At 40.5% G+C, this 21083-nt stretch overlaps 1 protein-coding gene across 2 annotated transcripts in view; it reads left to right on the forward strand.

Moving 5' to 3' along the window:
• Positions 1-21083, forward strand: part of mcub (mitochondrial calcium uniporter dominant negative subunit beta) — a 90473-nt gene that overhangs the window by 68662 nt on the left and 728 nt on the right. For both annotated transcript variants that reach the window (XM_003221793.4, XM_062983009.1), the window contains 6 exons: positions 9822-9897; positions 10695-10862; positions 14056-14160; positions 15076-15236; positions 15617-15820; positions 19141-19257. In XM_003221793.4, coding sequence (XP_003221841.3) covers positions 9822-9897; positions 10695-10862; positions 14056-14160; positions 15076-15236; positions 15617-15820; positions 19141-19257 — 831 coding nt within the window. The remainder of the gene's footprint in view (positions 1-9821; positions 9898-10694; positions 10863-14055; positions 14161-15075; positions 15237-15616; positions 15821-19140; positions 19258-21083) is intronic.

Below are 21083 nucleotides of genomic sequence, written 5' to 3' on the forward strand. Positions count from 1 at the left end.
CCTCCATAGTCGCTGGTGTTAGGGGCACAGGATCCACAAGACAGTGAAAAATCATGAATAAAGAAGTTGTTGGGGTTTTTTTTTTACCTGAGAAAACATCTCTCTAGAAATGTCTAGGTCCTCCAGCATGACTCTATGGCCAACTACTATCGGAAGCTGAACATAGAATTGTGTTGAAGCACATAACAATTCTTAAATAGATGTTTTTCTTGGAATTAGAAATGTTTTAAGTTCAACAGGAAAATATGGTTGGTGTGCATGTTTGTTTGACAAATTGTGAACAACTATGGATCATATTTAATGCATAACAATTACATCACCAGGGGCTGTCCCTAGGTCTCTGATTCTGGCCTGGAAACCTCAGGATTTGGGATGATCTTGACCTGGTGAAGCTATTAGGATGGAAAACTACAGCTGACAAAATAAGATATTTAATTTTGGAAATGGGTAATAGTACATTTTCAATGGTTTACTCTGTATGCAATAATTCCTCCACTGCTGCTGCTGGGGTTGGGGGTACAGAACTCCTACAAAAGTGGGGCGGGGGTGGGTGGGGAAACCACATTTTTTTAAAAAAAAAAAAAACCTAAGCTCTGTAGTGAAGAAGGGGATACAAGCATTGATTAGGAAAGGATGAAAAACATTTGCTCATCCATATATATTTCAAGAAAATATCTTTTGGGAAATATGGGCCACATCTGCACTGTCAAATTAATACAGTTAATATCACTTTAACTGCCGTAGTTCAGTGCTTCGAAATCCTGGGAATTGAGGTTTGGTGAGGCAACAACAGTTTTGATAGAGAAGCCTGAAGATATTGTAAACCTACAACTCCCATGATCTCATGAGAGTTGTAGTGGTGTCAACCTGCTTTAGTTTAACAAGGTAAAAGCACTCATGGTCTAGATCAGTGGTTCCCAACCTTTGGGCCTCCAGGTGTTTTGGACTTCAACTCCCAAAAATCCCAGCCAGCTTGCCAGCTGTTAGGAACTGTGGGAGCTGAAGTCTAAAACACCTGGAAGCCCAAAGGTTGGGAACCACTGATCTAGATTATAGATCATGGACAAATAATCAAATCCACCGAAGTTAAATCCACAAATATCCAGAACCAACTGTATTGTTAGATGAGATGCAACTGCACTTTCAGAACTTTTTAATAAGTAATTAATTTGAAATTAATTCACAGTCAGGATTAATTAACAAGTCTGGACTTCATTGCCAAAACTACTTTTAAGAAAAACCATACTCCCTTGGGTTGTAAATCAGACCAAAGAACTGCTGAGAAACAGAAGGACTATTGGTCAGTAAAAGCAGGATAAATTAAATCCTAATTAAGTGCTATCATGTAAAGTTTAAATAGTTCTGAAACTGTAAGGATAAATGCTTTCTCATCTTCCTTTCCTTATTTTGTGGCCTCATGCAACTTGGACACAAGCTTTGAAATATAAGCTCATAAAACCAGCCTTGAATTGCAACAATTTCATTTGTAGTTGTCATAAAACTGTACAGGAAAATAAATATGTTGACGGCTAACATTTTGTATGGGAAACCTGTGATCCCGGAAGATGCAGCTAAAAAACATTATGGTTTCTTACCACATTCTTTTGCACATTTGATGAAGATGGGCTGCCTTTGTTCCTGCTGTCAACATCTGAAGTCTTTTACTCTTGAATCATGCCATTCGTTCCTTGAAATGCATTTTCTAAGTGGTGTGAAATTAATTCTGATTACCACTTATTGTAGAAACCTTGACACTCAGCACTCTAATTTGGGTAGTATTTTAACCTGTTAAAACCAGCTGTGTGAAGGTTTTGAGAATACGGCTTTTCAGGAAGGGAAGAGAAGAAACAATATTATATTCTCATATTGCATATAGCATTTTTATCTACAATATACAAACAAAGGTATCCAGGTGTATGGTTAATTAACTAAATATTGTGAGTTCTTCCATATGTCTAGTCTAGAAACATAATCACTTGAACATTACCAAAATTCCTACAGGAGCTAAAAAATATGCTACCTGCATTACAATGTGCTGCAATTTGCCACATGGCTATATTTGCATTTTACTTTTCTAATATGACTGGGTGTGGCCTAAGATTTCTCCTTCTTAATGTTCCAGTGCAACTAATCTTGGCTCTTCACATGTTTGTGGCTTATAATTCCCAATTAGCATTCCAAGTATGATTTCAAAGAAAGAAATGAGGAATGGGGGAGTACATAAAATATGAGCATAGACTTCTCGTATACATTAAAATAAACTGATCATATTTCCAAAAATACATTTTCTCATGAATGAACAATGGTCTCCCATCTCTGTCCTAATTAATTGTATTCCCTTCTTTGAGGAGTTTGTTTTGTAAACCAAAATTAGCGTGTCCACAAATAATTCATTGTTGCTCTTTGGTAATGTCCAAAGAAATCTACAATGGTGCAAGATTGAAACCTGTATCTAAAAAGTAAGACTTATACATGGAAGCAGGGTTTTCTGTTTGTGAGCTATATGCATAAATCAGATCTAAAAGACATCTGTTTTGCAATGCAGATAGCATCGAGCACTTGTTTAAACAATGCCTTTGGGCAACTTGGGCTCTCTTGGTGTGTCCTACACATATGTTATGCGCTTTCAGTGATTCTCCAAACTCAATTGATCTTTTGCAGCTTCTGAGACGCAGAGCTAGAATACATATGATTTGTTCCCCAGAGGGCTTTGAGTTGATGAATCATTGTTTCAGGGAACAGGGAGTCAGTTCAAAGTCTTTGGCAGTGACTCCAATACATAAATATTTTGATTTCTGTTTCCACAGTCATACATATAAGCTTGATATATGCCCAAACATTCTAGTAAGGAACCACTGTCATCCCTTATTTCAGCTGTCCCTTATTTCAGAGTCTGAATTGGGGACTACAAATATTGGACTGCTGACCTACAAGTCGGCGGACTGAATCCGGAGAGAGCAGGTGAGCATCCTCCGGTAGCTCCAGCTCCCCATGCAGAGACATGAGAGAAGCCTCCCACAGGATGGTAAAACATCAAACATCTGGGCATCCCTGGGCAACATCCTTGCAGATAGCCAATTCTCTCACACTAGAAACGACTTGCAGTTTTTCAAATTGCTCCTGACACAAAAAAATAGGGGAAGTATTTTAAAATATAATTTATGCTGTTGACAAAAATAGCGCTGAACATTAATAAATTAATACCAGTGCACTAGGTTCACCTTTCTCATTTAGAATTATTTTTAAAAGTTATTTGAAATGTTTATTTTAATATTATCCTTTGTTATCTTTAGGCTCTGTGTTTAAAGTCAACCATGTTACTATGGTTGATTTTAATAAATAATGTATAGTTTCAAGCGTCTTATTTACAATACCTTTCCCTACCATGTTGAAGGATGCAGGAAGAAATATAGAAATTATGCAAATTTGTCACTGCATCTTTCTGTTTGTTCACTTAAAGAAGGTAGATTTCCAGGGAGGCGCTGAGTATTTTTTTTGGTGCTAGGTGAAATAAATTTGGGAACCTCTGAGTAGGAGGATTAAAAACTCTTCCAACAGTTGACAGTTTTTATAGCAAGGTGTTTTGACCTGTTCAGATACCCTTTCTTGAAGACAAGGGAGGATATTGCATCCCCTATAACCTCTACTCTTAAACGAGACAGTGCTATGTAAATCACAACAGAAAGCAATAACCAAACCATTTACAGCACCAAGCATTGGTGCCAAGGTTATTTTAAGGTTACCAACAGCATTATTAGAAATCTTGAATGTTTGTGTACCTGTCCTTAGCTGGTTTTGTCTTTTCTGTGCTGCTTGTTTTTTGGGGGTTTTTTTTCCACTACTGGAAGAAATCCTGTATTGTAAATGTATTGTAAGACTACCCATTTGATTCAAGAAAAGTACTCAGTTTTCAATATTGAGGGTAGGTCAGAAGCAGTAAAATTTAATTAAGCGATAACGCTTTCATTAATTTCCTCTACAGTAGACATAAAAGTGTCGTATTAATAATAACTTAGAATGAGATTTGCTGCAGCAAGGGATAAACTAAAATGATACGTAGCACTAGACCCAGCTGCAGTATTAGGTTTCTCACCAAATCTCTAAATTGATGGCTTGGGGAGACATTTTAGAATGAAGAGCAGGCAACGGAGAAAGCCAGTTGCTTTTTTGTATTACTTGCTTCGCTGTTCCCCCATGCATTGCAAACACAAGGTTTTGATGTTCTCCGCCACCACTTCAGTGGGATTTTGTAGCTAAAAGTATTGCCTTCTCGTTCACAAACAGCCCTCCAAGTAGAAAAAGTGGATAAAAAGGGGGGAAAAAGTGATTTGGAGTTTTCTGCTTACTACAAATACTCAATGCAGCCTCTTCCCTCTCCTAAATCTGTGGAGAATTGAAAAGAGCCAGATCCAAGGGTAAAGGTAAAAGTTTTCCCCTGACATTATGTCTACTCATGTCTGACTCCGGGGGTTGTTGCTCATCTCCATTTCTAAACTGAAGAACCGGCGTTGTCCATAGACTACTCCAAGGTCTTATGGCCGGCATGACTGCATGGAGTGCTGTTACCTTTCTGCCGAAGCAGTATCTATTGATCTACTCACATTTTCATGTTTTCAAACTGCTAGGTTGGCAGAAGCTGGGGCTAACAGTGGGAGCTCACACACAACTCCCCGGATTTGAACCACCAATCTTTCAGTCAGCAAGTTCAGCAGCTCAGCAGTTTAACCTGCTGCACCACCTCATCATCTCATCCTGGAGACCATCTAGGGCAGTGGTTCTCAACCTGTGGGTCCCCAGGTGTTTTGTCCTACAACTCCCAGAAATCACAGCCAGTTTACCAGCTGTTAGGATTTCTGGGAGCTGAAGGCCAAAACATCTGGGGACCTACAGGTTGAGAACCACTGATCTAGAAGCTTATCTACGCATATCACATAAAATGTGTCCAGTTCAGAATGACAATATGTTGCATTGGCCCCAGAAGCGGCTACACTCTTTGTGTCCATCCCGATGCCAAAGCTGGCTCAGTCCCACTAGCGACTAGACTCGTCCTTACAATTCCTGTTTACATCGCTGCAATTGGGTGACATGTACCCCATCCATCCCCCCTTTCCCTGCACTAGTGCCAGTCTGTGTGAGCATCAGAGAAGGTTTGCTTTGGAACTGGTTTGCTATCCACACTCGGTCCATAATGCAGGGCAGCTCCCAAGTTTTAGTGAAATTCCAATACATTATCCAACATTAATGTGGGATTTGGTTGACCCTGGTTTTCCCATCTTTAAGTTTTGGACATCATGTGAACATCAAGTTTCGGCTTTTGATCCATTTTAGGGTATGGGGCTGGTGTAGACGAAGCCCCGTAGAGGGAGAACAGCATGCAAATGGTGGGGCTTGTATCTGAGACCAGCCCCCAATAGGGAAAGATTTGGTCCCAGGGACTGTGATTATCTATCCACTCATTACTATCTCTGCTTTTTCTACTTCAAGATTGGCTTTTTCACCTTGGAACAAGGGGTATGAAAGGGGCAAGTGAGAATTTCCAGGATTGGGGCAATGGATTCTAACTTGCTGCATGAAAGCAGTGATATTTTTGTCCTAATTCTGCTCACTGGTTTTCATGGATGGTTAGTTATCTATGCAAGTGCTCATCTCTAGTGTTCATAACATTCTTAGGTGGAAAATAAATTAGCTGTGACAGAGAAATCCTGCTAAAGTGCAGTTGCTTTTATGCCCTACTTCCTGCAGACACTGTAGAAACAGAGTGCTGGACTAAATCATCGTCTGTCTGTCCTGATCCAACACATTCATTCATGTTCCTTACTAGTTACTTAAAAATATAACAGAAACAAGAACAGTGCAAAATCCTATTTTATTTTAAGTCAAGTGTATTTGTATTATCTTTGCTCAGGGGTATTCCGCAACTGCTTTGAAGCATCCTTTCTTTTCTTTATTTCATATATTAGTGGTATGATGATTTGTTGTGTATGATCTGCAGCTTAAAAGAATGAATCCATTTATTTCAGTCACAGACCAGAGCTGCAGTTTATTTCCACTAAAATTCAATACCCTCCTACACTTCACAGATGAAAACCAGGACTGCAACATCAGTGTAGTCAAAATAGCCAAAGTTTTTAATGAGAGAACTCACAAGCTAGAAACGGCTACAGCAGTTTGCTTTTGCCTGAGCCAATTGGGAAAGGCATGATTCTGTCCCCTCTTCTTTTTTCTTCACTGGGTTGAGTGCAGGCTATTTTTTGGACATTGAATTCAGTTCGCAGCAGTAGACATAAGTGGAGACAAAGCGGAAAAATGGAATGATGAGAAATGAGATGTTTAAAATGCAGAGGATTAATCAGGACCGTTCCTGCCAAATCTGAACTATTGGAAGATATGACATTTCTTAATGCCTTGTTTTACATTTGCCAGAGGGTGACCAACAAAAAATCAGGTTATAGGATTGAGCAAATCAAGGGCTTATAAAGGAAATATATGCATATTTCAGTCTTCAGTGTATATATTCTATATTTTCTTGAAATTTTAGCCAAAAAAGTGACCCAAAAAGCAGGATGACTTATCCATGCCTCAATGTAAGTACTGTACGCTAACTCTTGCTAAAAAGGGAACCATCTCTGAGTGGAGAGGTGAAAGGCAAGATCTTAGTCTATCCTGTAAGATCCTAAAAGAAACACTAACCTCCTCTACTCTTTCTTTGGCACCATTTCCAGCCTTTAAGGATCCCTGGATGGGAAAATGGTGGCAGTCAGAAGTGGCTGGTCCCTGAGCACTGGCATATTCACCTCTCCCTGGAATGGCTCTTCACTTAACCCCTGGTCATATAAAAATCCATAATTTTGTCCCCCAAGTGCTGTCGACTTACATATAAGTATACATACTGCACTTTAGCAGCATACATTGTATGGTAAAAACTACATAGGTTTGCATATTGCATTAGCCAATATGCTTTTGGTCAGATTGACTTGTGTTAAGCAAGCATTGATGGTGTTCACTGATCCTTCACACTCCCAATTTATCTGGCAAGCTTTTCTGTATCAAGCAGCATTTCCCATTAACTAGGCAGTTGTCATGATAAATTGCTACAGTGCCTGACTGAACAGCAGAGTGCTACTTGCTGGGGTTTCATTTCTAGCATCGACAGCAAGCCATTTATTGCTTTTTGGGAGAACTGTGTATCAAACTTTGAGAGGATGAATAATTGAGTGCCACGTACATCGATGTATATTAGTTGTTTTGCAAGCTAAGAATAAAAATCATCCTTGGAAACTCTTTCTGACATCTTTTACAAATTATATATTAATTAGATTTATCACACAAAACATGTGCTGAAAGATTTGTAGCAAATGAAAGAAAACTGTATTAGAGCTTGACAGCAGGATACCGTAAACAGAACCACAGATAATTAGATATCGACTGGAAGCAAAAATAATGGAAACATTCCTTTTTAGGAAGGAATATATTTGATTTGTTTTGCTTGGTTTTGATGATTTCACAAAGAAAGTGACAGTTCAGTTCTATTTTGTTTGCATTACGAAAAAATGTTTTTTAGAAACCTGGGGCTTTATTACCCAGTTGCTTATTTCCAGATAGGTTATTTACACAAACAGGTAACTAACTTATTAAAATATTTTCCTCCAAACTACTTTTTCCCCAGTGAGAATACATACGGATATTCCAGAAATAATATGATTCAGGGGTTTTAAAGAATAAACTGACCACGACAGAAGGTGCATTTACAATTGCAGTTCAATCTTGCTGCATTTTTGTTTTCTCACCCTATATTGTTCATAGGTCTGTGCTATTTTAAGTGCATGTTTAGCTCTTCACCTCATACACACATTTCAGGTACAGTGCTCACTGGGGAGTCGGTTCATTTTTTATTTCTTTCATGGGTTATAACCTCTCTCTTCTGTATGAAAGTGTGAGAGGCATCTTGTCATTTCATCATGCTGATTGACTTGTCAGTTCCCTTTCTGTGCCACCTTTCCAAACCTGACTAGGTCAGAGGAACATAATGTTGACTTCACAGGTACCGAGTAAATCTGTGCTGTGAAAATTTTCTCTATATACAGAGATCAACCTAAAATTGTCATAACCAAATCCACATTCCTGCCAGGTGCTCCATGCAGTACCTGCCAGGTGGCCTATTCCTGGACTTAACTGTAGAAATGTGACACCACACATAATAACCCTATTGGAATGAATGCATTATGACAGAGGCATACCATAAAAGTATGCTGGGGGGGGGGGGGGTCTAGAAAATGCCTAGAAAGAACATTTCTAGTATTTCTATGTCATCTAGCATGACTCTGTGGTCAACCTCTGATGGAAGCAATCCATAGAATTGCATTGGACTTAGAAAATGGCTATATAGATGCCATTTTTTGCAGGGACACAAGTAATTGAAATCATGGTTACCAGTCCTGTGGACACAGGGGTCATTCTGTATTTTACCAATGGGGCAGAGAGAGGAAGCAGGCCTTTAGGCAGCAATGTTTTAGGCCCCTGCTTCCACCCCACGTCTACCCATCTGCCTCTCTTGCCTCAGAATACAGAAGAACATCCTGTGTATGCATCTTTCCAGATTTGCACCCTTCTTTGAATATAAAGGGTTGTATGGAGTTCTGTGCCCACTTCTCCAGTTACAGAGTTAGAAACAAGACTGGCCACTCTCCAGTTGGTGGTATCTTATTCACCATGGGAATGGTATAAGTGGTGTGGTCTCAGATGATAGGCCTGCATTTTAAGTGCAGGATGGACTTGGCTTCTCATTGAATAGACAGGTAAAGGGAATCTGCTCCCATACAAGTTGAAAACACATAGGGTGCCCCATGACGTTGAAAGCACTTTCTAAAAGCATGTGTTATCTTTGTCCTTATCCTTTCACAGTTTCCGCAACACTGAACTTCTAGTTAAAATGCATTTGCCAGCATGAGAAAGAGAGGAACCTGGTGAATTTAGAACTGGTTAAACAACAATAGGCACTCAATATCTGGCCGTCTCTTTTGCATTCCAAACTGGTCATTACCTAGACTGATTTTACAAAGGCCTTAAGCTGTATGTATATATGTAGTTATATTTAAATTCCACTTTTCTGCCCATAACTGCTAAGTGGCATACCTAGTCTTCACTGTTTATCATCTCAACTATCTTCTGATGTCAGGCTGAAAGAGTCAGCGGCTAAAACCTGAATCTCAGGTATCATTTAAAATGTGTAAACCAATCTTGCTGAACCTGATACCTTCCAGATCTGTTTGGGACCACAGTTCCATTAACCTCAGACCAGCTAGTGTTAGATGGAAACGATAACACTTATTATATCCCTGGGAGGCGACATGCTAGAGAATCTTTATAATATTTGACTTAGAATTCCGGAATTTTACTTCTCAGTGTTTGGAGTCTGCTGTTAATTTTCTTGATTTACCTTGGAATTTAAATCCCATATTTTTCTGTTTAAGATTAATTACAATTTTATCTGTGATCAGTGACTTTATAGTACTACATTGTACAATTTGCCTTTGTTACCACTTTCTTTTAGAATAACTTTCAGAAATCTTTGCAATCTGTTGTATAAAAGTGATTCAGTAACCTTTGATCTTTGTCTTGTTGCTACTTCCCACAACATAATAAACACTTTTGCCTGTTGCATATTGCCCAGGTTTTAACAGGGTTTGTTCTAAAATAGGAATTCTTCAGTGGAGATCTGGTCTTCTAACCCACACAGTGGTCTCTAAGGCAGACTAGAAACAGGCTTTATCTTTAATGTATTCATCTGAAAACTCCTGACATATAATCAATCTTGTTTGCAGGTGCTGTGCCTGAGAGGAACTGGAATCATAAGACATCAAAACAGAGCCCTTTATAGCACACTGGTGCCATCTGATGGTAAGCTTTCTTGTTGGATATGGTTCTCCTAACAGGGAAATTCATTTGTAGATCCAGTGAGGCGTTATATTAAAACTGCTCTTGTCACAAGTACATAAAGCTTTAACTCTCACCCTGTTCCACAAAAGTTTGAAATCCTGTAGGGCAGTGGTTCTCTGGTAAACAGCTGGTAAACTGGCAGGGATTCCTGGGAGTTGTAGGCCAAAGCACCTGGGGACCCACAGATTGAGAACCACTACTTTAGGGCAAGGTATCAAGCTGCATAGAAGATAGAAGGAGCCCCGGTGGCAAAGTACGTTAAAGCACTGAGCTGGAGACCGAAAGGTCCCAGGTTCAAGCCCCGGGAGCGGTGTGAGCGGCCGCTGTTAGCTCCAGCTCCTGCCAACATAGCAGTTCGAAAACATGCCAATGTGAGTAGATCAATAGGTACCACTCCGGCGGGAAGGTAACGGCACTCCATGCAGTCATGCCGGCCACATGACCTTGGAGGTGTCTACGGACAATGCCGGCTCTTCGGCTTAGAAATGGAGATGAGCACCACACCCCAGAGTCAGACATAACTGGACTTAATGTCAGGGGAAACCTTGGAACATGTGGAGCAAGGACTTGTACTTTCTGAAACTTGATAGCCAACAGGTCTGGCTAGTTCTGATTTCCCAGTATGAATTATGGCTGGATGTAATTCAGCATCATCTCCCTCCCTAACTCTGTAAAGTCAATATATTGTAGAGCGTATAAATTAATATATAATTTATATTAATTTGATCATAATTTTCTTTTCTCCCTCTCTCCATAAGTGACCATGAATTATAAATATGGACTGCCTGTGATTACCCTTACGTTGCCCTCAAGGAAGGAACGCTGCCAGTTTACTATCAAGCCAATGCGAATGACTGTGGGAGACTTCTTGCACGACTTACAGAGGGAGGACAATGCAATCGAAAAGGTAGAAGTCTTCACTGCAGGTATAGTGCTGCTATCATCTTCAGAGTAACTCCTTAAATGGATAATGTAATACACTTTTTGTCAAGCCTATACTCCCTCCCTCCCTCCCTCCCTTCCTTCCTTCCTTAGACAATCCCTCATAACCTGAGGATAATGGCCCCCAAGTGTAGTGTCTTGGCAGTGGATGCGTAGTTGGCTGTGGATACCTCTTCTTGACCGGCATGTTCTTCTGCAATGAGGACATCGGTTTCCAGATGGAAGGCAGTCCCAGTCCGGGTTGGCTTGATGCACCTTCCTCTAGCCACATTTCTCCCTTAAGCCCTCCATTCGTGCCTCTTTGCATTCTGCAGCATTGCTGGTCACAGCTGACTTCCAGTTAGAGCGCTCCAGGGCCAGGGCTTCCTAGTTCTCGGTGTCTATGCCACAGTAAGATAATTCATATCTAGGATTAGGGTTCGTCAGGATTTAACAGTGCTGGACTACATCTCTCAAAGGCAACCTTCCAACCCAACATCTCACAACCCTTTGTCACAATTAATCCATGCCATTTGTGACGTTTTTCATTTACTGACTCATTTTGCTTTTGAGGAAACAGGCAATGATAGAAATGAAGGAGTGCAAGGGGTGACATTTCATTTCTGAATCCCTCAGCCAGCATAACTTCTGTCTGAAGGATGCTGGGAGTTGTATTTAAAAACCTCTGCATAGGCACCCAGGGGAATCTTGCCTACAAGATCCCCAGAAACTATAGAGCTTCCAGGGGCAATAAAAAATTGAGCAGATGTAAGCACTTTCCATAAGAATGATTGCACCACAGGGAGTTTCTGCTGCAGCTTCTCACACTGTGCCTCACTGTTGGGAGGAAGCTGAATGCAGCATTGTTTAGCACCCTGTTTTCCTATACCTAGAAGCTCCTTTGCGGCTGCCTAGCTTCTAGGATGGTTTGCAGGGGGCTTGAATTGGAAGCCATGGCTACAGTGACAGAGCTCCCGGCTCATACCTACATCTCATGATGCAGGATCTCAGTCGTACAATTCGAGTTTTAACTAAAGCCCGTGGACTCCACAAAATAGTTTTGAGAACTACACTCTAAGCTCCTTGTGCTAGAAAGGGCAAGAGCATGTTAACATCCACATTAGCAATTTAAATAGAAGAGATTAGCCGACTTCAGATGTGATCATTCTTGACACACTTGCAGATTTTCTTCATTTTCTATTCTGTACTTTTTATAAGCGGTGACATCTGTCTAGTTGGCAGTTACGCGCACGTAGCATTAAATGGAAAATTATCTTGCAGAACATGAGTGTGGCTAAGAATTACCGATGAAGCTTGTTATCATTATTCCCCCATTGTCTTTTAAGCTTTAGGGCAGAGGAATTTAATATTGCAACAAGCGTAAAAAGGTGTGTGCCTATGCCTTCAAATTGCCTGTTGATTTATGGCAACCTCATTGAGTTCATACAATTTTTTTAGGCCAGGAATATTCAGAGATGATTTTCCCAGTTACTTTCTCTGAAAAATAGCTTAAAGCACCTGGTATTCGTTGGTAGTCTCCCATCCAAGTACAGACCCTGCTGAGCTTCCAAGATCAGATGGGATGGGATGCCTTTAGGGTATTTAGGCATCTGCATGATGCTTTAGAGTAAATATTTTGTTTGACAAGTCCTGACTTTTATTTTCCTAAACATGAATTTTGTCTTTATTAAAATATGGAAACACACTTAAATCTTATTTGCGTTAACACTTTTTAGCTTCTTACACAAGTGCAATTTTGTTTGGAAATGCTTTGTCATTGATCAAAACAAACAGCAGGATGACATATAATATTTTAGTATATAAATGTTTCATTATTTTCTCCCATTTAAATGATACTGTGCCAGATTGCATATCCAATAGAGTGGGTAGAAAAGAGAAAACTGCTGTATTTGGTTTGGAGCTTCAGCAATCAGAAACCCAGCAGGAATCCAGATGATAGGCTTCCAATAAGAAAATGCCAGTGTGGGTTGTAACAGATACACAGAGAAACAAACTAGATTCAAAACTGGTTGTTAAATGTTTATTACTGCCTCTTTTAAGCTACCTTGTTTCCCCTAAAATAAGACATGCCCAGAAAATAAGACCTAGTAGAGGTTTTGCTGAATTGCTAAATATAAGGCCTCCCCCGAAAGTAAGACCTAGCAAAGTTTTTGTTTGGAAGCATGCCCACCAAACAGAACATCAGAGCATGCAGGATCGGTAAATGTACATACCATAGAGTGTTGTACATGGAATTATTGGTAGTAACAAGAAATTCTTGATAGGATTCACAGTTTGTCTGGTTCTGCTGGTTTGTGATGACAACTAATGTACAGTATATAATAAATGCTCATTTTTTTGTTCAACAATAAATGTGAATTCTTCTTCATGGAAAAATAAGACATCCCCTGAAAATAAGACCTAGCGCATCTTTGGGAGCAAAAATTAATATAAGACACTGTCTTATTTTCGGGGAAACACGGTAGTTTAAAATGCCATTCATATATTCACATTGTGATTCAGGTAGCAAGTTGGCATAGAAAACTTGTGTGATATCCATTTCTGATCAGTCAACTCCCCACAATGAACACATACCTAGGTATTGCTGAGTAAAACCTGTCAATAGCCCTTGATTGCTCCACAATCCCAGAACCAACCTTATGCAGTGAAGTCTGGCCTTTCTGAATGGCATGTTGGTGGTTGTCCTCTCCTCCCACTTTCCTCTCGATGAAAAATGAGCATTAAAAAACCTGCTCTTCACATAATTGCAAAAATTAACAGAAATGTGAAGAGCAGCACAGCAACTGTGCAACCACAAGCTGTCCATGAATGAAACTCTTACCCTTGAAAGGGTGGGACATAGAGTTTCAAATGATTACCACTCAATGCCTCTCCTAGCACACAAACAGCCCTAGCCTCAGTCATTCACGAAATGGCAACTCCATAACATAAGGCCTAATGAGGTATTCTTCATTTCTGGAGTTATTTTTTTAGATTTATTAATGGCTCGAAATGGTTAGTAAAACTTGATAACTCATTAAACCATTTGTAACTTTTTGCTGTTGAGAAATATGCTGCTTTGAAATTAGGTCCATAATTTTGAAACACCCTATATATTGTATTGTTTTTACCACTTTTCACCATCTTTAAGAAGAAAAACAGTACATGAACAACAACATCATTTGTTTACTCCTGCAGATGGCAATGTGATTTCAACTTCAGTGTTGATGGAAGTTCTGTTGATGAATGACTTCAAACTTTGCATGAATGGTACAGAATATAATGTACACCCTCCTCTGAAAGGTATGAAATACTATTCCCATCCCAGAATTATCTGGAGACTTAGGTCTATCAATCATAAGATAAGTTTAAAGCTGTCACTATGGAATTCAGAGTTGGAAGTTTCTGTGCTTTGGAATTACCTTGGCATGAATACCGTGAAAGCCTCCTATTTTTCTGATGAGTTATGTAGATGAGAGAGATCCTATTGATGAGAAATAGTTCAGAATCCATTATCTGCTACTGATGTTCTGCTACTGATGTTACTGAGTCCCTTCGGGTGAGAAGGGCGGGATATAAATGTTGTAAATAAAATAAATAAATAAATGTTTCAGTTGCTAGAAACTAAGGGAGCTATGCTGTCTTCTGAAGGGACCGTTTTGTAAAATTTGGCTGAACTATGGAAAATCTGGAATTGTACATGTGCATGTTTTGTTTTGAATGCTAATGAGCCCTTTGTGCATCATGCATATCTTCCCCCTTGAACAGCTTATTTTTCAAATACCTACGTTTTACTGATTTTGAGAAATGGATGCAACTTAGATATTAATTTTTAATATTAATTAATTAATGTCAACACATCTTCCTGCTATAATCTGTATATTGAATTTCCATTATTTACAATGTTTAATTTAATGGCTACATTTTTATGAATGTCTTTATTTTCTTCATACTGTATTAAATAAAAGCTAGAAGGAACCTACAGATTATTAGAACGATTTCTTGCTTTTCCAAGAAAGTTTCAATCTCCAAGGAAGCTTGACCTTGACTTTGGACCTCTAAAATTAGTAATAGTAACTGTGTATGGGTATTTACGTAACCTAACTCAGTTTGCATTTGTCACCCTTTATTAGGGACAGAAGGAGAAGCCAGGTGAGGTGGCTAGGTGGCCAAGAATCCCCAAACTTGCTTAATGACTTGAATTTCACTCTTTTTTAGATAAAATAAGCACAGAACATGCTACAGAAATGGATGATATCAAGTCTCTGGTTCACAGATTATTTGCAGCACTTCATTTAGAAGAGTATCAAATGAGAAAAGAGAGAGAATTAATGCAGAAAATGGAAGTTCTGAAAGAAGAACTCCTACCTCTAGAACAGGTTTGGAAAATAATTCTTATTCTATTCAACATTGTGATGATCTTCAATGATTTCAACAGATTGAGTATTTAACCCTTTAAGTATTAATTAAAAGATGAAAATGTCTTTGCTGGGTGAGGTCAAGAGAACTCAATGTCCTACTCAAACATTGAGCAGAAATGTATAAAATCTTCATAATTCCTGCTGTGAGTGCTGATTTCATGATGTAATGCATCTTTGCTTGCCTCTGGGAAATTAGTTCAATGTGGCTGGGCTGAGCCTAAATCCCTTTTGAAAGGGTGGGTTGCTGAATATGCTTCTGAATTCAGTGTACTCTGTGGAAGTGGAGTGCATTCGAACACCAGTCCCTTTGAGATGTAATGTGGATTTTCTGTTCCTAGATGAAGGCTGGAATCAATGCAGCTGTTGACGCCAAGACCTCTCGCCTTCTATGGATTGGTTTAGCCTTAATGTCGACTCAAGGTGGAGCCTTGGCATGGCTTACATGGTGGGTGTACTCATGGGATATCATGGAGCCCGTCACGTATTTTATCACCTATGGAAGTGCCATGGCATTCTATGCTTACTTTGTACTGACCAAGCAGGTGAGTTATATTGCAACAGTTGGTATGCTTAATTAACTCTGCCAGAATATATTTGTGAGCATTTATTTAAAAACTATCCTAGCAATGGTTATATTGCAAGGAAATCTTGATTTTACTAACGTCCACAGGCTTCGTCTAGTTTTATGATTGCTGTTCAAGGGGTTAATTTGCCATATATTGCCTCTGAGAGTCTATGTTTCTGTGCTTCTGATGTTTACCATATCCACCTAACCATATCATGCATGCATCTTTTTCAGTTTATGGCTTCTTGTGGTATCTTGGGATGCAGAACCAAAAAATGGAAGAGATCACAAAGGCCGCTTATAATCTTTCTGTCTCTTAAAGGGGTCCATTCAGAGACTGCCTTTTCACCCTTCGTGTGAAAATGATGTTGAGAGTAATCCCATAGGGCAAACAACACCAAAAGCCATCATTGGATCCCACTCAATTCGGAAACTTTCGGCCTATTTCCAATCTCCCCTATTTGGGCAAGGTCTTGGAACATATGGTTGCTTCGCAGCTCCAGGCATTCTTGGTTGACACTGATTTTCTGGATCCGGCACAGTCTGGCTTCAGACCGGGACATGGTACCGAGACAGCCTTGGTCGCCTTAGTCGATGATCTTCGCCGGGAACTGGACAGGGGGAGTGTGTCCCTGCTGGTTCTGCTGGACCTCTCAGCGGCCTTCGATACCGTCAATCACAGTATCCTTCTGGGACGCCTCGCGGGAATGGGACTTGGAGGTACTGTCCTGCAGTGGCTCCACTCATTCCTGGAGGGTCAGTCCCAGATGGTATCATTGGGGGACGCCTGCTCGGCCCCACAACCGTTGACTTGTGGGGTCCCGCAGGGCTCTGTATTGTCTCCCATGTTGTTTAACATCTACATGAAGCCGCTGGGAGAGTTCATCAGGAGTTTCGGGGTCCGGTGTCATCTGTACGCAGATGATGTCCAGCTCTGTCACTCCTTCCCACCTGTCACTAAGGAGGCTGTTCAGGTCCTGAACCGGTGTCTGGCCGCTGTGTCGGACTGGATGAGGGCCAACAAATTGAAATTGAATCCAGACAAGACAGAGGTCCTCCTGGTCAGTCGGAAGGCCGAACAGGGTATAGGGTTACAGCCTGTGCTGGATGGGGTCACACTCCCCCTGAAGGCGCAGGTGCGCAGTCTGGGGGTGATCCTGGACTCATTGTTGAGCCTGGAGCCCCAGGTCTCAGCGGTGGCCAGGGGAGCCTTCGCACAATTAAAACTTGTGCGCCAGCTGCGACCGTACCTTGGGAAGCCAGACTTGGCCACGGTGGTCCACGTCCTTGTTACATCCCGTTTAGACTACTGCAACGCACTCTACGTGGGGCTGCCTTTGAAGACTGTTCGGAAGCTTCAGTTAGTCCAACGGGAGGCTGCCAGGTTAATAACTGGAGCGGCGTACAGGGAGCGTACCACTCCTCTGTTACGTCAGCTCCAGTGGCTGCCGATTAGCTACCGAGCACAATTCAAGGTGCTGGCTTTAGCCTATAAAGCTCTAAATGGTTCCGGCCCAGCTTATCTGTCCGAACGTGTCTCCCGCTATGACCCATTCGAAGCTTAAGATCGTCGGATGAGGCCCTGCTCACGGTCCCGTCAGCCTCACAGGTGCGGCTGGCGGGGACGAGAGACAGGGCCTTTTCAGTAGTGGCTCCCCGCCTATGGAACGCCCTCCCCATTGAAATCAGGCAGGCTCCCTCCCTCCTATCCTTCCGTAGGAAGGTAAAAACTTGGTTGTGGGGCCAGACTTTCGAATAAGAATCAGCAGCATTAATTACTATTATGTATGCTGGAACTCAATTGACAGACCCAGTCTTTTAAACTTGTACACGCCTATCTATATTTTATAAATGCATTTTATGAATGTTTATGTAAGTTAATTTTTAACTGATTTATAGTGTATTGTACTGTTTTTATATGTCTGTTTTATTGTAAGCCGCCCTGAGTCCCCTGTTGGGTGAGAAGGGCGGGATATAAATATTGTAATAAATAAATAAATAAATACCATGTCTTGAAAATTACTTGGCTTTTTATCCGGCAGGCTTTTTGACATATTAGCTCGTCTCATTTTGCTGGCCAGTTATTTGTATTTTTATTGGCTTTTTATTAGGTTTTAATTAAGATCAGGTTCTTAATTGTTTATCTTAGAATTAAATTAGACTTTTTGCAGAAAGCCAAGGTAGAAACTTTGTAAACTGTATCCAGATATAATGTGTAGATCATTTCTTTAATTCTACTTAAAGAAAATCATATCTTTTTTAGAAGTACTATGAAGTGTTTTATATTAGAGCTGGCACTATTGCAATGTACTTAATATGTTTTATATAATACTTTGTCCTTGTCTTTTAGTTTGTTTTTTTAAAGTAGAGAACAGACTGAAATCTAACTTATTTTTTCATGTTTCCTAATAACTGATAAAATGTATAAATATTATCAGCAATGTTCTAGATGTGTTGTTGAAGTCTTTCATGGCCGGAATCACTGGGTTGCTATGACTTTTCAGGGCTGTACAGCTATGTTCCAGAAGCATTCTCTTCTGACGTTTCGCCCATATCTATGGCAGGCATCCTCAGAGGTTGTAAGGTCTATTGAAAATTAGACAAGAGGGGTTTATATATGTGTGGAAAGTCCAGGGTGGGAGAAAGAACTTTTGTCTGTTTGAGGCAATTGGCCACCTTAAATGCAGAGGCCAGGGTGGGAGAAAGAACTTTTGTCTGTTAATGTAGCAATTGGCCACCTTAAATGCAGAAATGCTGGACCACTCTAACCACCACCATGTCAGACTACACGGAGAAGCCATTGAAATCCACATGCATGTGGACAATTTCAACAGAAAGGAGGAAATCATAAAAAATGAATAAAATCTGGCTACCAGTATTTAAAAACTCTAAAATCAGATCAGTAAATAAAGAACAACTCTCAGAAAACGGGAATTCCAGACATTAAGCAGTCAGGGCCAGATAACACCTTCCAACAAAGGATTCACCCAGGCAGGAAGCAGCCAGGCTTTGAAACTGCAAGACCATTAAATGCTAATCAAGGTGATCAGTTGTAACAGTCACATTTTTCTCCAGCAGACAAGAGTTCTTTCTCCCACCCTGGACTTTCCACTGATGTATAAACCCCTCTTGCCTAGTTTCCAACAGATCTCACAACCTCTGAGGATGCCTGCCATAGATGCAGGCAAAATGTCAGGAGATAATGCTTCTAGAACATGACCATACAGCCTGGAAAACTCACAGCAACCCAATGTTCTAGATTTCAGTTTCCGCGTCACATTATCCTTTCTTCTTCAGGATTATATATACCCAGATATTCGGGACAGGCAGTTCCTCCACTACTTTCACAGGAAATCCAAGAAATCCAAATTCAATGTGGACCAGTATAATAAATTAAAAGAAGACCTTGCACAGGTAAAAAGGAGGAGGGGGGGGGGAGAAAGCTTTATGAGTAGTTGTTTGTGTGTGTGTGTGTGTGTGAGAGAGAGAGAGAGAGAAAGAGAGAGAGAGAGAGATAGCTTTTATGTATATAAACATACTTCACGGATGGCCATTTTCAAAACTTTCATTCAAGACACTTCCAGCCAGAGTTGGGAAGTTTGGGACGTTGACAACTCAGCTCATCCCCTCCCTTCATGAGGAAATGTAATTTGCAGAAAATATGGCCAACCAGATATATAGACGTCTTCTTTTGAAAAGTGAACTTAATGCATGATTGCAACCTCATGACGGGAAAGGAAGGCATCATCTCATGTTGCAGGCTTTGATATAGCTTCCCTTTCCATCTGCTATAGCAGATGTGATTAGTGTCAAGGGAATAAATATTGAAAATCTGCCTAGCTTCAAAATAAACAAGACCTCCCTTGCCTTGCTGTGTATGGAAACAGACTCTATTTAGTAGGATTTAAACAACATACTGTTGGCCATGCAGATCAAGATCCCACGCACCTATTGAGAATTGTAAGCATCACTGCTACCTTTCAACTTCCACTTGCCCAAAGCACATTGCCAGCTAGAAAAAGGAAGATCAAAAATCATATGGCCAGGCTGCCCCTGTGATCTCCTGCCAAATATCTGGTGCAGGGAAGAAAACTTTAGGAAAGTTTTGTATCTAAGTCATGACTCTGCTGCCAGTGGCAGCTGTCGATAGCTTTATCAGCAAGGAAGGGAAATGGACCATTCTGCACGGCACATTTATTTTCCAACATATCTGCCAAGCATCCAGTGTGGATTCAGCACAACACATTTACAAAGTCAATAGCTTCCTCTGCTATCCTCTGCACATCATTTACCCGGTGTGTGCCTGAAAAGCCTCTTCTGTGCTTTTTCACTATGTGTTTCCCTTCCCCTTTCAAATTTTAGAGATATAGTGGGCCCTTTGTGTCCACTGGGGTTTGGGTCCAGGACCTCCATAAATGCCAAAATCAAGGTTTGATTTTTGGAACATTTTTGAGCCTTGGTTGATTTAATTAGTTGATGAACTATCAGCGGATTGAGTGTAGCTGAAACAGCCCTAGGACCCACTCACAGCTAATACCTGCCAACCTCTAATGCAGTGGTTCTCAATCTTCCCAATGCCGCGATCCCTTAATACAATTCCTCATGTTGTGGTGACCCCCAATCATAAAATTATCTTCGTTGTTGTAATTTTGCTACTGTTATTAATCGTAATGTAAATATCTGATATGCGAGATGTATTTTCATTCACTGGACCAAATTTGGCACCAATACTCAATATGCCCAAATTTGAATACTGGTGAGGTTGGGGGGGGATTGATTTTGTCATTTGGGAGTGGTAGTTGGGAGTGGTAGTTGCTGGGATTTATAGTTCACCTACAATCAGAGAACATTCTGAACTCCACCAACAATGGAACTGAACCATAACTTGGCACACATGACCAACAGAAAATACTGTAAGGGTTTGGTGGGCATTGAGGTTGAGTTTTGGAGTTATAGTTCACCTACGTCCAGAGAACACTGTGGGCTCAAACAATGATAGATCTGGACCAAACTTGGCACAAATACTCAAAATGCCCAAATGTGAACACTGGTGAAATTTGGGGAAAATAGACTTTGACATTTGGGAGTTGTAGTTGCTGGGATTTATAGTTCACCTACAATCAAAAAGTCCTTGAACCTCACCAACGATAGAATTGGGCCAAACTTCCCACACAGAATCCTTATGACCAACAGAAAATACTGGTCTTTGGTGACCCCTCTGACATCCCCCTTGTGCCCTC

This window comes from Anolis carolinensis, chromosome 5 (assembly GCF_035594765.1).
Source record: "Anolis carolinensis isolate JA03-04 chromosome 5, rAnoCar3.1.pri, whole genome shotgun sequence".
Lineage (NCBI taxonomy): Eukaryota > Metazoa > Chordata > Lepidosauria > Squamata > Dactyloidae > Anolis > Anolis carolinensis.